This window comes from Lycorma delicatula, chromosome 1, assembly GCF_047948215.1.
Source record: "Lycorma delicatula isolate Av1 chromosome 1, ASM4794821v1, whole genome shotgun sequence".
In the NCBI taxonomy this organism is placed as follows: Eukaryota; Metazoa; Arthropoda; class Insecta; order Hemiptera; family Fulgoridae; genus Lycorma; species Lycorma delicatula.
Genome location: NC_134455.1, coordinates 75890391 through 75907611, shown reverse-complemented (window position 1 = coordinate 75907611; position 17221 = coordinate 75890391). Strand labels below are relative to the sequence as shown.

At 28.9% G+C, this 17221-nt stretch overlaps 1 protein-coding gene across 1 annotated transcript in view; it reads left to right on the top strand.

The window, feature by feature from the left end:
* The window catches only part of Dnah3 (dynein heavy chain 3, axonemal), a 257006-nt gene that overhangs the window by 113494 nt on the left and 126291 nt on the right, over positions 1-17221 (top strand). The window contains exons 19-22 of the mRNA XM_075354669.1: positions 981-1195; positions 4817-5055; positions 8398-8581; positions 13552-13737. Coding sequence (XP_075210784.1) covers positions 981-1195; positions 4817-5055; positions 8398-8581; positions 13552-13737 — 824 coding nt within the window. The remainder of the gene's footprint in view (positions 1-980; positions 1196-4816; positions 5056-8397; positions 8582-13551; positions 13738-17221) is intronic.

The window sequence follows — 17221 nt, the reverse complement described above, 5'->3', positions numbered from 1 at the left end:
AAAATTCTCAGTTCCCTACTAAGAAAATGCTGCCTTAGAGGTGGTGAAGAAATATAGAAAGCAAAATAAACCAGCAGCTGCAACCATGTACAGCAAATTGTATTGTAAAATCCATATTCCAAAATTTTGTAAAATCTGTTTGTTGGACTTCTTTCTCTTATTATTAACAGTTATATCCTTATTATTAACAGTTTAATTTAAAAAAAAAATTGAATGTTACTGCATTTTTGCACTGCTGACAGTTTCATATTGGTGGTATCATACTGTCGTCTGTTAATAACATATCCATGTATTCTTTGTAAAGTATTATACAAATGAACTCGATATCTTAAAGCTCATAATTATTACATAAAAAAGCTTGACTACATAAACTGCTTGAGATTATGACTATACACTGATTCTTTATTCATCAACTGGCATACTGATAAGAAATCCTTAACTTGGCAGTTAATAACACTCATAACTTATTCATTTTGCCTTTCCTATATCTATTATCACTCAAATTCTACACAGGAAAAAAAGGTTGGCCGGTTTTTTTTCATTTCTTTACTGCAAGACACATAATTTAGCTGTTAATTGCAACAAAATCATTAGTTACAAAATTATAGTAAACAGTTAAAAACAGTGTCGCAACAGATGATATTGCGTTTCAGAAAGGATACATAGTTATAGTAAATATTTAATAATGAATGACAGCTTAGCATTTAATTTAGATTGAGCAATTTGATTTGATTCCAGATAAGATAAAAAATTCTGTAAGTATTTGTCACCCAATAAAACTTGACTGAAACTCAATGTTATCTTTTATTAATATGGCTGGTAATTAAAATCATTTGCAATAGTTTGACAATAATTAGAATTCTTATTGCTGTATAGCTTGTTAATTTCATCATAGTTGTATATGATCATTTTATTTCTGTTTTTATAATTTTAAGTTATCTATAAAAAATAATAATGTATTCATTCTATGGTGTAACTAGGTGATAGCAGGAAACTGTTTGATGTTTTTTATCGTGCAATATTGTGTGGCGAAGATAAGAAGTACCCAAAACCGGCAAAATTTAAATTAACAAAGCATCAATTATTTCCAGAAAAAGGCACTGTTTGGGATTGGATATTTACTAATAAAAATAATGGAAGTTGGGCTCCATGGATGGAGATTGTTGAGAAAGTTCCTACACCTCAAAATGCAAAGGTTCTGATTATTTTTTAAAGATGCTTTGATTAAAGATTTATCTGTTACACTAAAGGTTGTAGGTTTAACTAATATAGTTTTATCTGTTATAAATGATATAAAATTTTAATTTATTTAAGTATATTTTTTGATCATTTAAGTTTATGCCTATTTGTGTATAGTTAACCTGAGCTGTCAATGTTTTTGTGACAATTTTCTATTAATTTTAAAAAGATACTATTGCCTTTTGTGATTTGGAAGGACATTATAGTTTGTGATTTCTTTGGGCTTGTTCTACCAAGGTTGTTCACCTGTCTGATTTGCCCCTTCAGGACTTCAATATGCCCTTCAGGCAGCAATTTTATCATGGGTAGGGGATTTATGCCTTTGAATGTAATTTATGACTCAAATAAGATATTTAGCATGTAAATTTTTGGGGTAGTCTTAGTTTACTTTTTTTTGGAATGCATTATGCAGGGTCAGTTTTTCTAGCTGTATCTTATTACACAATACCCTGTAAAAATTATTAGGTGATTTTAAACAAGACTTTCTCAGGTGTTGATGATAGGGAAGATAAGATAGGGAAGAGAACAGAGTATTTCAAAATGCATTGTGACAGAATCATTGTAATATGGATAAAATCAAAACCTAAGCTGACGATTGTTAACATTTATATACCTACAAGTGCCCATGATGATGATGAGGTAGAGTGTGTTTACGAAGAATTTGACGAAGCAATTAAACACATAAAAGGGGAGGAAAATTTAATAATAGTTGGAGATTGGAATGCAAGCATTGGAAAAGTTAAGGAAGAAAATAATGTGGGTGAATACGGGCTAGGCAAAAGGATTGAAAGAGGGGACCGACTTATGGAGTTTTCTACGAAGTATAATTTAGTATTTGCCAACACCCGGTTTAAAAATCATAATAGAAAAATATACACATGGAAAACGTCAAGTGATACTGCAAGGTATCATATAGATTATATCATGGTTAAGCAAACATTTTGAAATAAACTCGTCAACTGCAAAACTTACGCTGGAGCAGACATTGATAGCGACCATAATTTAGTGATAATGAAATGTAGATTGGGGTTTAAAAACCTGAAGAAAAGATGTCAGATGAATTGATGGAATTTAGAGAAGCATGAGGAAGAGGAGGTAAAAAAGGATTTTGAGGGCGGCATAGCAAGAGGTCTGAGTAAAAAAGATAAGGTAGAAAATGTAGAAGAAGAATGGGAGAATGTTAAAAAGGAAATTCTTAAATTAGCAGAAGTGAACTTAGGCATAACAAAGAGAACTAATGGAAAACCTTCTATATCAGAAGATATATTGCTGCTGATGGGTGAACGTAGAAAATATAAGAATGCTAGTGATGATAAAAGTGAAAGGTACTATCAATAATTAAGAAATACTGTAAACAAGAACTGCAAACTAATGAAAGAAGAATGAAAAGTGTTCAGAAGTGGAAAGAGAAATGAACATTGGTAAAATAGACGGAGCAAACAGGAAAGTTAAGGAAAATTTTGGGGTACATAAATTAATATCTAATAACGTGTTAGACAAAGATGGTACACCAATTTATAATATGAAAGGAAAGGTCGATAGGTGGGTGGAATATATTAAAGAGTTATACGGAGAAAATGAATTAGAAATTGGTGTTATAGAGGAAGAAGAGGAAGTCGAAGAGGATGAAAGGGGAGAAAGAATACTGAGATCTGAATTTAAGGGAGCATTAAAAGATTTGAATGCCAGAAAGGCTCCTGGAATAGATGGAATACCTGCATAATTACTGCGCAGTGCAGGTGAGGAAGTGATAGATAGATTATACAAACTGGTATGTAATAATTACAAAAAAGGGGAAGTTTCTCAGACTTCAGAAGAGTGTTATAGTTATGATACCAAAGAAAGCAGGAGCAGATAAATGTGAAGAATACAGAACAATTAGCTTAACTAGTCATGCATAAAAAATCTTAACTAGAATTCTGTACAGAAGAATTGAGTGGAAAGTGGAAGAAGTGTTAGGAGAAAACCAATTTGGTTTCAGAAAAAGTATAGGGACAAGGGAAGCAATTTTAGGCCTCAGATTAATAGTAGAAGGAAGATTTAAAAAAAAACAAACCAACATACTTGGCATTTATAGACCTAGAAAACGTATTCGATAACGTAGACTGGAATGAAATGTTCAGCATTTAAAAAAATTAGATTTCAAATACAGAGATAGAAGAATGATTGCTAACATTTACAGGAACCAAACAGCAACAGTGATAATTGAAGAACATAAGAAAGAAGCAGTAATAAGAAAGGGAGTGAGAAGGATGTTCCCTATCCCTGTTACTTTTTAATCTTTACATAGAACTAGCAGTTAATGATGTTAAAGAACAATTTAGATCTGGAGTAACAGTACAAGGTTAAAAGACAAAGATGCTACAATTTGCTGATGATAGTAATTCTAGCTGAGAGTAAAAAGGATTTTGAAGGAACTATGAACGGCATGGATGAAGTCCTATGCAAGAACTACCGCATGAAAACAAACAAAAACAAAACAAAAGTAATAAAATGCAGTAGAAATAATGATGGGACCACTGAATGTAAAAATAGAAAGAGAAAAGATTATGGAGGTAGAAGAATTTTGTTGTTCGGGAAGTAGAATTACCAAAGATGGATGAAGCAGGAGCGATATAAAATGTCTAATAGCACAGGCGAAACGAGCCTTCAGTCAGAAATATAATTTGTTTACATCAAAAATTAATTTAAACGTCAGGAAAAGATTTTTGAAAGCATATTTTTGGAGTGTTGCTTTATATGAAAGTGAAACTTGGATGATTGGAATACCTGAGAAGAAAAGATTAGAACCTCTTGAAATGTGGTGCTATAGGTGAATATTAAAAATCAGATGGGTGGATAATGTGACAGATGAAGAGGGTTTGCAGAAAATTGATGAAAAAAGAAGCATTTGGAAAAATATAGTTAAAAGAGGAGAGACTTATAGGCCACATATTAAAGCATCCTGAAATAGTTGCTTTAATATTGGAGGGACAGATAGAAGGGAAAAATTGTGCAGGAAGCCAACGTTTGGAATATGTAAAACAAATTGTTAGGGATCTAGGATGTAGGATTTTATACCGAAATGAAACGACTAGCACTAGATAGGAAATCGTGGAGAGCTGCATCAAACCAGTCAAATGACTGAAGACAAAAAAAAATAACTTTGCATTTAACCGTAACGTTTTAAAAATTATAATTATATGGAAAAAAATTATTATCGTTTTACAAACCAGGAACACAGCAACCCTTGTAATTTACTTACAAGTATGGTTGTGCTTATTGTCTTAATTTATAATGTTATTGAAAATGGTAATCTAAAAAAGTATAATAATTTTGTTATATTAGAAATTATGTTTGTATTATTTTAACATTTTTGAACTTTAAAATTAATTTTTACTAAATTCATCAAATTGATAGAATCAAATTTTTTGAACTTGTATTTGTTTTTTATTAGGTTATTTTACATAAATTTTTTCGGAATTAAATTTTCTATAAGTTGATGAATCTCTAAATTAAGTGTAAACTTGCACAGTATTATGCAGTTTTATGAAATGCAATTTACTTATTGTATTAATTATTAATCTATTGTCCTCAGGTGGGTGAAATTATAGTTCAAACTGATGAAACGTCTCGCCAGCAGTTCTTCTTAAGAATGTTTTTAAATTTAAGTATACCTGTATTATTTGTTGGTCCCACTGGAACAGGAAAATCAGCAATTGTATTAAATCATCTTGTTCTGTTACCAAAGGATAAATATATGGCTAATGTCATAAATTTTTCTGCTAGAACATCTGCCAATCAAACACAGGAAATGATTATGTCCAAGCTTGATAGGTAAATATTTTTTTTTTCCCAAATTTTGAAGTATTTCTTTCAGTCTGTTAAGAAATAGTCATTATAAAGTGTTTAATTATGGAATAATTAAAGAGTACCTCTAAGCATCAGGGCATATTAAAATATTTTCATAATACATTTTTTAAATTATCATTGTATTAATCTACTACAAAAATAGTTGGTTTTGGCACTAAATTTTTCCATCAGTCAAAAAAATGTAATTAAAAAAAAATATGAAAACTTGAAAAGTATTTACTGATATTCGTTTTCTGAAATATTTTGTAAATTTTTTTATCTGAGAAAAATTATAGAATTTTTAAAACATTATAAAAATATAATTTGAAATGCTAGCTGGTCAAGTCAATATTTTTGTGACTGATTATAGATTAAAATAATAATTATTATAAGTGATTACTACTTAGTTATTGTCACATAAAAAACGTTTAAAATTTGTTTATTTTATTCAAAAGCAATATAATTTTTTTTTTTTAAATAAGGAAAAGATTTTTTTATTTTAATTACTCTGGTTAACCTCATTTCCAAAAGAGCTCATAAAAAATTAATATTGTCATGTAAAAATACAAAACATATAACAATGCACTCATTTTTGTATGTGTACTATCAGTTTTGGTCTGTAACTACACTACAAACAAAAATAGAGATAGCCAGTAAAGAAATATTTCCAAGAAACAAAAATATTTATTGGAAATTTGATTATTTGATGATATAAAGATTATGTTTTATTTATTTTATAACAGAATTGTAACAAAAATTTACAACAATATTCCATGATTTTCTGATGCTGGGTGAAAGCACACAAATGTGAAACAGAAAATCAATCTACGTCAGTTCTAGGATTAAACAGAAATCATTATTTTCTTTACTCTACTTTTGATGGATATATGTGTACTAGGGATGGTTGAAATGCAATGCCCACTCACTTATAACTATCAAATGAAACAGACATTTTTATAAAAAGGACATTTTATTTGTTACAAAAACTACATTTATTTTTCCACATAGTCACCATTTGCAGCTACACATTTCTCCTAATGGTGAAGTCAAAATAGGAAGGTCCCAAATCTGGTGGATATGAAGATTGTGGAATAGGTTCAAATTTCAACTTCCCAAGAGATGGTTGCACATGATGTGTGTGACCAAGCATTGTTATGCTGCACAATTATTAGCACAGTGGATATTTGAATATGACAGTTGTCTACTCAGGTGTTTTAACATCTCTATGTATTTCCTAGAATTTTAAAAATATTTAGTTTTAGTTGTTGGTTAAATGAACTTCAGCATTATAATTTTTAGAAATGGAATAATTTTAAATTTTCAGTTTTGATTTGCTCAGCGTATTCATACTACTGAAAAAGTTATTATTAGCATTCCTTCCATGCCCACCCATCCAGTGGCAACTGCAACTGTTGCCACTGCCACTGCAACACAACATCAACTGTTTTGTTGGAAAAGTTTGTCTATCTGTTTTTTTAGGAAGGTTACTTTCAGTATGTTATTATTTCTTTGTTTTAGATTGTTCAATTATCTAAGTGTGCTTATGCCTATCCTATCAGCTGGTTATTAAACATAATATATAAATAATTAAACAAAATACTTATGCAATGATTTTACTTTAATAATATGATTTTTTTTATAAATTCAGACAGGATTGGCATTCTTCATTTGCTAAAAATCCATTTATCATCAAAAAAGTAGAGTGAATGTAATTTTGTGTGAGCCTGTTGCTGTCATTACATATAAATAAATAATTTTGCATTGGCGTATAACCAAATAAACATAACATAACCTACATTCGTATTTCATGACAGTGTTCATTTGATGTCCGTTTTGTGTTCTGCATTGTAAAAATGTCATAGCCTGAGGATATTTTAGAGATATCATATTCAGAAGCCAGATGCCCTCAAGGATCCATGACTTCTTTATATATCATGTAGATATATCCTGTGATATCACTCAGACTGGGCATTTTTACATGCCAGGAATTTTCTGATATCATAGGATTTCTCATAGATTAGTTACATGAATACATCCAGTACAGTGTCTAGTGAATATATGACTAATATAATGACTTCTCTACACTGTTAAACTAATTTATTTATACTTACATGTGCTTTTGAGAAGTTGTAAAAACTGTATAGCAGTGACTTCTGCATCAGTTGAAATAAATCTAGATAAGAATCTATACTGATTAATCTAAATATTAAAAACGAATAAAAAATTTAATATTTTGATATGAAATTACATTATTTAAATTATATTTGATATTTAATTCTTTTTTTAAAAATAATTACCCAAACAGTTATCAACTCTATAATGCCTCTTTGAAATCAAATTAACTTGTTTTCTCATAGTTGTTCACTTGTAATTATGTTTTAATCAGTTATTTTTTAAAAAAACTTATTTTATAACATAATAGTATTAAATAATTTAGATTGATTTCCAACAATAAATCTTTAAATATACAATAATTACAAAAAAAAATTGAAATTACAAAACTAATTAAGGAAAATTTCCAAACATGCTTTTGCTGTTTCAGTCTTAGTTTAAAATATTTTCTATCATTAATTTGCAACTGACAAATACAAATCATTAACATGCATCATATGATTTTTTTACAAAATTAAAAGCACTGTTTAAGCCAATATTTTTTAATCTGGTATTCAAAGTTTATAGCTAAAAAAAATTTTAAATGCAATTTTGAAATTTTGTAGATAGTTTTCAGAAATTTATCAATAAGCATGATATGTTTAAACATTTTTAATTAAATGATAGCTGAGTACTTTGTAGGAATACATTGAGACTTTGAATTACCCCAAGGATGATCAGTGTGAGCTGGTTTGTTATTGTTTAGACTATTGTTTTTTAGAGGATTAATATAATAGAAACATTTGATTTTGGATAATAACATTGAGTAATGATGTAGGTTTATGTTTTTAAATTTTATGTAGCATTTTTTAAGGTAAAGTAATTATTTAATTATGAGTTATATGATTTACTTTAAACTGTCTGGAATTTTCATGATTTCTTAAAGCATTTTTATTGCAGTCATCTTACCTGTTTACAAGATCCAGCAAAAATTTGACAGTTTGTCTTGTTCAGATGCAGAGTGATCCCTCCTGTTCAATGCTGATAATTTAACATAGATGATCATAATATATTGGTACTCAGTACATTTGTTTATGAAAGTATGCTGGTAACATTAGTACTCAAATTAAAATATAAACACATATAATTTATCTGGACTTGAAGATTGACCCTGTAATATCATAGAATAATTATAACAGATGATAACCAGTAATAAATACATTAATATTCTTACAGACGAAGAAAAGGAGTGTTTGGACCAGCAATGGGTAAGATGTGTGTATTATTTGTTGATGATTTAAGCATGCCACAAAAAGAAACATATGGAGCACAGCCTCCAATAGAACTTCTACGCCAGTGGATTGACCATCGACATTGGTATGATCTAAAGACTACTGCTCGGTTAGATCTGGTTGATATTGTGAGTAATTTTATAAATAATTTTACTCTTCTTTAATGATTTCTTTTTGTATTATCGGTTTTTATATTCTTAGGTCTTAAGATCTAAAACAGTGAATTGTGTTTTCTATGAATGATTCCAGTATAAGTTTCTCTTCTGTAAAGCTAACTGGAAGAAGTTATGACCTGTGATTAAATGTCAAGCCCAATTCGGTAATAGTAATTAGAATTTTTTTATATATCAGTCAGTTATTTTACTATTTGGTTAAATTAGCATTTGATTTGTTCTCTTTGTGATACTCTGTTTCTGATGACTAGAATTCAGTGTATTAGTTGTAGAAAGAGTGATAACACTGAATTAGAAAGATTTTGATAATGTCAAATCTCCCATAATTGCCACAAAATAACATTAGAAAATCTACTGCTGTATATTACTAAATCATCTATCTACCTGTTGAGATTGAATAAAAAAAAATTTTCTAATGTCATTATCCTACTTAATATTTAATTATTTGTCATTTTATATTTTTTCAGCCATTTAAAGGTTTTGACTTATCATTATTTTATGACTGTTGATTTACAAGAAAATACTTCCTGCATATTTTCTTATTTTTTGCTGCTGTGGAATTGACACTGACTTCTTTATCTATTCTATTATTTATTTTTATTTTATTTCTTTCATCTATTTACAATAACTACTTTTTGATACAATATTCATGAGTGGTGTTAAAAAGAAGTGAAGAAACAATGTTTTGATTTTGTAAAAATTATAAGTGTGGTTCTGATAAACATGTAAGAATCCAGTCAACATTAAAATAATAACATTTAAGATACTTTTTAAGAAGATAAAAATGCAGTGCTGTAAAATAATATATTAATTATAAATATCATGACTTATAGAGGTAGCCACCTCTGCCTTTGAAAGTTACTTATATTAAAGTACTACTTTTCAAAACAAAATTATTACTTACTTATTCTACATAATTAGAAATTTAAACAAGTAGCCCACTGTTTAAAATTGTTATGAATAAAGAATCTCTCAAGTGAACTCCAATATACAAGTGGCCACAGAGGAAGTGCATTTTATTGCTCCAGCAGTAAAATTATTTACCTTGGTGCACTGTTTAAAACATCTGAAACTGGTTTCTGAACCAGTGGTTGTTTACTTTAATGTTACTGAGGCCCACTTTTAAAATATATAATAACATTTACATCTCAGTGGTTGTTCGTATTCACTCTCACATTGATCACCCTTCCATTACAGAAGACGTGCTAAAGAGCATAGAAAAATTTAGATATTTTAATTACAAAAGATTGCAGTATTATTGGTTTTAATAAATGGTTTTACCATGCTAGTGTCTTAGGAGATGGATTTCATACAGTTGTGGTCATCACTACAGCTTTATGTAAAATGTATAATCATGAATAAAATTTGTTTTATTTCAAATAAAATACCATGTACAATTCAATTTTACTTTGAAAGTTGGTTAAGAAGCTATGCATAACAAATTTTTAATTATTCTATTTATTTCTATTTATTTAAGGATATTTTTGAGAAAAAATGTATATTATACAGGATTATTGTTTGATGGATTGTAATCTTATTTATACAGCCATGTTTGATGTTTTCTGACGTCTACTTTTTCTTTTAATGTAAGGTTGATAAACTTTTTGTGTTCTTTGAACCCAAATTATAAGTTGCAATTCTTACCTGGTCATATTTGAATAGTATTTTGGGTCCTGGACAAGATGGTAAACTATTTTGATCAAAGGCAGTTTCAGTATGTTGATCACCTCCTTTCTTCCACTTCCTTTTGCTGATGACTTCTAGTAACTAACAGAACAGCTACTTTTTTGTTGGGGGCTCAACAGAGTAGCAAACTTTTGCAGCTGCAGACTATTTAAGGACTTTTCCCTATCTGAAGTTCATACAGAAAACTGAATTAAAGTTCCCACCTGGGTATAGCAAGTATTCATGAATCCTACACATCATACATTCTAATTTAGTTCAATATTTGTTTTTTGCCTAAGAGTTTATTTACCCTCTTGTGTTAACCTTTTGTATTTTTAAAGACTTCATTATTGCGGTTTATATATTTTTTTTAGTATAATAAATTTATTTTCAAAAACAGTAATAAATATGTATAACTGATTTTTACAAAGTACAGGATGTACAAAAAATAATGTCAGGGTAATAAGGCTATTTTTATTTCTTAACTATGATTTACATCAATGAATCACAAATAAAATAAAACAGTAACTCTTAAACAGCATACATCCAACTGGTAGGAGAGTTCGTCACATACTTTAACCAGCATGTCTGGACTAATGGAAACAACAGCTGCATCAATCCTGTGCCTCAAACTGGGAGATCAGTAGGTAGCAGAGGCACATACACAAAATAGTTATTAAACCCCAAAAGAAAACATGACATGGTTTCTGAGGGAAAACATCATTCAACTGACACTTACAAAGTTAGGCCACCAAGAAGATCATCTTGCTATATAAAATTCCCTGGTTCATCTTGCAGTCATTTACACAGCATATATAAATAACAACTCATATTACACATGCATCAACGAAAAAACAGCTTGTAAACTTGCCGTCAAAATGTTACAGAAAACATTTAATTTTGGGGAGTCCCTTTTGCACTGAAACACTTCATGGAGATTTTCTGAACCCTTAGATATGGTTATTATGTGTACTAACATTTGCACTAAAATGAAATGTTAACTCACTAAACACAATACAATCAAGACAGTTGTCATCGTCATTTTTTAACATGACTTGATTGTGAAGCCAGCATTAGCATGTTGATAGGCTTCAAAGTGTGTAACAGATATAAATGGTATTAACACATACGCAAGCATTTCCTTATAACATTCTATGCTGTCATCACCAACACTGCTGGTTTATGGCTAGTCTTCCTAACAAATTTTTTAGAACTATCCAAGAAATATTCTCTGACACATTCAACATTTTCTTCAAACATCCTCGGTCTTCCTGTACTCTTCTCTTTACACAGATATCCAATTATTTCAAACCAATTTTGCTATCCATGAATGTTATTGTCACTAGGAGGATCACAATTAAACTTTCTACAGAATATACATTGAACTGTAACTAGTACAGATTAACATTTAGCAAACTACAAAATACAAAAGCCTTCGTGTTCAGGAGTTCCCTTCGTTGCTAGTGACAATGTCACGCAGAAATCTACAGCTATGAGGCCAACTGTGTTTTTTCTTCTTTGTTTCTAGTCTTAAATCATCATGTACATTTCATGTCAACAAATTAAAACCGTAATATTTGTTTTTTTATATGGACATATATGAACCTCATAGAATTATAAACATTTACTTAATTTATCCAGTGCATACAAGCTAATACATAATGCATAAATTTATTAAACAATACTTCTATAACTATTATTGTTCTAAAAGTATCACTACCAACATTGTTTTTATTTAGATAAAAGTAATTTCATTTATAATTAGATATTTTTACAATTCTTTTAATGTCCATATTTTAATAAATGCTGTTCATATTTTTAATGAATTAGCTAGATGTAATATATTATTAATCAATCGAGAGAGTCAGAACCATAAACCTGTTAACGGTTCAAAAATAACTACCTTCACTTCTTTGCATGAAAAATAATATTAGTCTTATACATCTAATGAAAAGTGCTAAGCTCTTAATACCACAAATCTTAGAACTTATGAAAACTTCCATATCAATCCTATAAATATATTACATACATAAAAGAATTTATGATTGAATGCAAGACATATTGTTCTAGCTTGTACACACTAATATTACAAACCATTATATCTGACCATACAGCAATCAGATTACCTTTACTGCACACTAAAAAAAAATAAAACTATATAAAAAAAAATATATTACTATAATTTCTGTTAAAATCATTAAAAAGTATATTTATTATTTAATTTCTTAAGAGTATTTATGTAAATATTTTAAATGTTCTTAATTTTCAATGATTTTCATTTGCAGAAAAACATCAGTGGGTTTTGTCAGTTTTTACTAAAAAATTTACCCAGATGGTACAAGTTATACATGTAATTAAAAAGGAAATGCAAGGTTTAAATTTCTGTAAATTCTAAATTTCTTTCTTATTTAGTAAATAAAAAGTGGGCATTTGATTCCTGGAATTTTTAGAAGGAAATAAAAATAAATGATTAACATTTCTAAAAGGAGATTAATAAATTTTGGCTATCCCTGAAATTGATAAAACATATTTATATTTTATGTTTTCATAGCATATTAAATTGTTTATAACTAACTTCTTATAAAATAGCTTCCAGACTTAGATAAAAAAAACTTAAGCAGATTTATGAGTTAGAAAGAGGTATTCAGCTAGTTGACATTTGAGGTAATTTTGATTTATTTAGTTCTGTAGAAATGATTGGACAAGTAGAAAACTAATAACAATAGGAGTGATTTAAAAAAAATTTATAAGCCAGAATTCAAATGAATTGATTAAGGAATTTTGCATTCTTTCAACAAAAATTAAATTTTAATTTTTCAACAACTAAAGAGTTATTAAAAACTAATTATGGATCTGTTTAAAGAACTTGGGTTTTTCAAATTTTAAAGTCTCTTATGGTTGGTTGGCTAGAAAATATTAATCCACATGATATTGAGATGTGTTATAGATTTTTCTACATTATTATGAAATTATTTTACTGAAATTAATCCTTTTAAGATTCATATTATTCCTCTGTACAGTTAATTTATATTTACATTCTATTAAATAAACTAGTACAGAATATTGAGATAGGACATACCTTATCCTAATTTTTCATGAAAGTACTTCCATGGGATCCCACATCCTCAGTCATGATTGAAATAATTCCATTCAATAAAATTATTTCAATATTCATAAATATTATGAAATTATGTTCACCAGTATTAATTAAAAATTCTTGTTGTATTAATGAGGGTTTTGTTTATTTTTTCTTGTTTCAGCTATTTGTTGGTTCAATGATTCCACCTGGGGGCGGATCAAATAATGTTACATTCCGCTTTACTCGTCATATGAATATAATTTGTATAGATTCATTTGATGATACTACACTGACTAAAATTTTTTCAGCTATTTTAGAGTGGCATTTCTTAAAAGGTTTTGATGAAAAAGTATCACGTCTTGGAAAGGTACAATTGATATTTTTATTATGTAAAATATCTTTAGTTTTATATCATTTTTTTTTGTAGTTTAATAAATATTTTAATGTGAAGTAATAGAATAGGTCATAATTTAAATTGTTAGTAATGTTGCTTTACATTTTTATATAAAGATATTTTGCTTTTCTACTTATGATATTAATCACTGTTATATGATCATGTTATGTTACTTATATTTAAGATATCTTAGGTTGGTAATCAATCCTACCTCACAAGCAGGAAAGTGAAGTATAAGATGGTAATAAAAAAGGAAGAGATGCTGAAAGAAAAAGTGAAAATAATATTAATAGTAGAAACTTATGTAATAACAGGACTAGAAGACTTGAGAAAATCAAAGACTATATGACTCAAAAAGAGATGTATTTGTAGGGATAGAAAAAAATGTTTTTCAAAATGACAAACATTGAGGAGTTTTATAGTAAATTGAGACTTGTAGAAAAGAAGGTAAGAAAGAAGTGAAAACTTTTGTTATGAAAGATTTCAATAGCAATATGGAAGAAATAGTGAATCTGATGGCATAATGATAAAAAAAAAATAACATTTTGCAATGGTAAGTAGTAGCTTATCTAGGTGTATTCATCAAATAAGAAAACTAAGAGGAAAATATTTAATAATTTGTATTTCTTGATGTAAAAGCCTCCTTTGTTTTCATTTAACTTAAAAAAGTGGTTCCTCCACACTAACCTTTAAGGATGTAGGAATTAACGGGACCTTATCAGTATGAATTTGAGAAAAACATTTTTTATGAAAGGTATGAGCTGGTTTGGCAACATTTGGTTTAGAAAAGAATATTAAAAATTATATGATGTGGTATGAATGGTATGAGAAGAGAGCCAAGACAATTGTAGTTTTTTTTTATTATAGAAGAATAAGAAATGAAGAAAATTAGACCATAAAGAAGAGAGAGTGTTGGATATGAGTAGACAATGTCAATTAATATTAAAAAATTATTTTTTTGTGGTTATAACTCACAAAATATAATTTAAACATGCTGAACTATAGTCCTTTGATCTGTATGCCTAGAATTTCTGTAATACAGCTGAAGTGCTTTGAGCTTACTGAATTTAATGAATAAACCAGAACACAGTTCATCTATTTTTACAGAAACTTTATTTCTGTAATAAAGTTATGAAAAGAAAGCTTTGACTTTTCTGAATATAACAGACATAAAGGAGTCATTTGTAAAGCTAAAATTATATAGCCTTCTTCTCAGATATAGTCTTCTTTATGCGTTCCTTCATCACGCACCAAATAATCACAAACCATCAGGAGTTCTGTTTCATGCATTACACTCATTTAAACTACAGAGTAATCATAAATTATTCAATGCATTTTAGATATTATTAAGAAAATAACAAATCAGTGTACTTACATGCATGTTTTCTTGTTGACCAAGGCATTTCAAACAGGTTTGTTTACAATATTTATTAATTTCAAACAAGTTCTATATGAGCTCCTTTTGTTTTACGTAAAATGGCTAGACAATATTCAATTTCATGCCACACATTATGAAGAATATTTGAAGTAATTCCATTAATTACACCTTCAATTCTTTTTAGTTTGTTGTTGATAACCTTCATTACATGTTCACTCTCTTTGACAAGCCCCCAAAGAAAGAAATTGAATGTTGTAATGTAAGGGATTGAGGTGGCCAGGGAATTGGTTCATCACGGCCAATCCAACATTGAGAAGTTGTTCATGTAGGTAGTCCCTAACATGTAAACCCTAGTGTGAGAGTGTGCATTCTTGTTGAAGATAAATGTTAGGTTGCCGAAGTTCAATTTGTGGTATTGTATGTAACATGTCTACATAACTAGCGCTAAAAGAATTATCGATCACTTCATAAGCAGTCAATGCACACTAAATGTTAATTTTCAGGCTATCATGCATTATGTTAAGTCAAATGGCATAAGGGTTCTTGCTACCCCAAATCTAACAATTATGATGGTTAATTTGATCAGAAATATGGAAGGAGCTTTGTCAGAAAAGATTATATTTTCAAAAAATGCATTATCTTTGTTCACTTTATTAGAAATGTCCATGGCAAAATTGTAATGGCATGGGTTTATTGCCATCTACAGTTGCATGCACCAACTGAATTTTGTATGCATAAGTTTTAGGTGCTTGTGAAGAGCCTTCACAATTGCAATATTCCCAGTTCTAAACTAACATTACTAGTAAATTTATCCGGGCTTCTCTGAAAAGTTTCTTATACTTGATCCTTAACTTCCATAGAGACAGGAGGTTTGCCAGCACCTTTTTATTGTATACATTTCTTCTTTGCTTAAACTAGTGATACCAACATTTAATAGGGTCTTTATTTGGAGGATCACAGTCATACTTTAAACAAAAACATCTATAAACAGTAATAACAGATCTGCTTTCATGAAACCATAGTATGCACATTGCTTTCTTCTGCACAGTAGACATTGCTAAACTGATGATCCTCCTTGTCAGTATATCGCAATGGGGTGTTCATTCATCATCAGTAACTCTAGTACCTGTTTAAAAAAAATTAATAACTGCTACATTGCTTTGTTCATTTTTTATTAACCCCTAAAGTGCACTGAATAATTTATGTTCACCTGTATTACATTTGCATAGCTTTGAGAAATTGCAGCTATTCATAAAAACTGAAATTTTATTCTATAGAAGAAAGTGGTTTTATAAAATAATATTCAATTAATGCAAACACATCTGTGAACTATAAATATTTGATTTTATATTATTCTTTTTTTATTTCATACAGTAATCATTTTGCGATCAGACGTAGAAAGGTTTATTTTCATATGAGTTAATGATTTTAGTACAAAGCCTAATACAAATTTAATCTATTTTTAAGATTAATAGTACTTTCCTTTTATGTTGTTAAATTTATGGGTCACCCTCCATGATAGAATCATAAACTAAGCCTTTCATTTAAAAAAAATTTAAGTTTGAATCCTGACCAGGCTTGACATTTTTCATTAGTGCAAAATTTTTCTCCTGTCTAAAAAAAAAATGACAGTTTTAATTGGCCATCAGATTTTGCTTGATTGTAAGTTTGGATAAACTAATACATAATTTTGTACAGATTAGTTTTCCTTTACCCTGATTTAAAAAAAATGACCGGCAGATTGTTTACAGTTGAATGTTAATTTACTAACGTTGTCGTGAGACAAGAAATATCAACTGGTCAAGTGGAACAGTATTATCATTTTAATAATTTATTATTTATTGTATATATGAAAATAGCATAACCATTCTCATGAACAAAAAGATCCTATCAAACTTACTAAGGAAGTGAGGAGTAAAGTGGTTTCATTCTTTACTGTGACAAATATATTACAGTGCATCAGTATGCCAAGCCCACCAACTTGTGGAAGTCAGGCCTGCAACTGACACTTCATCAGTCTGTTCACTATAGGGATTTACTTTATAGTGGTATTAGAGAAAAAGATTAATCTGAGCATTA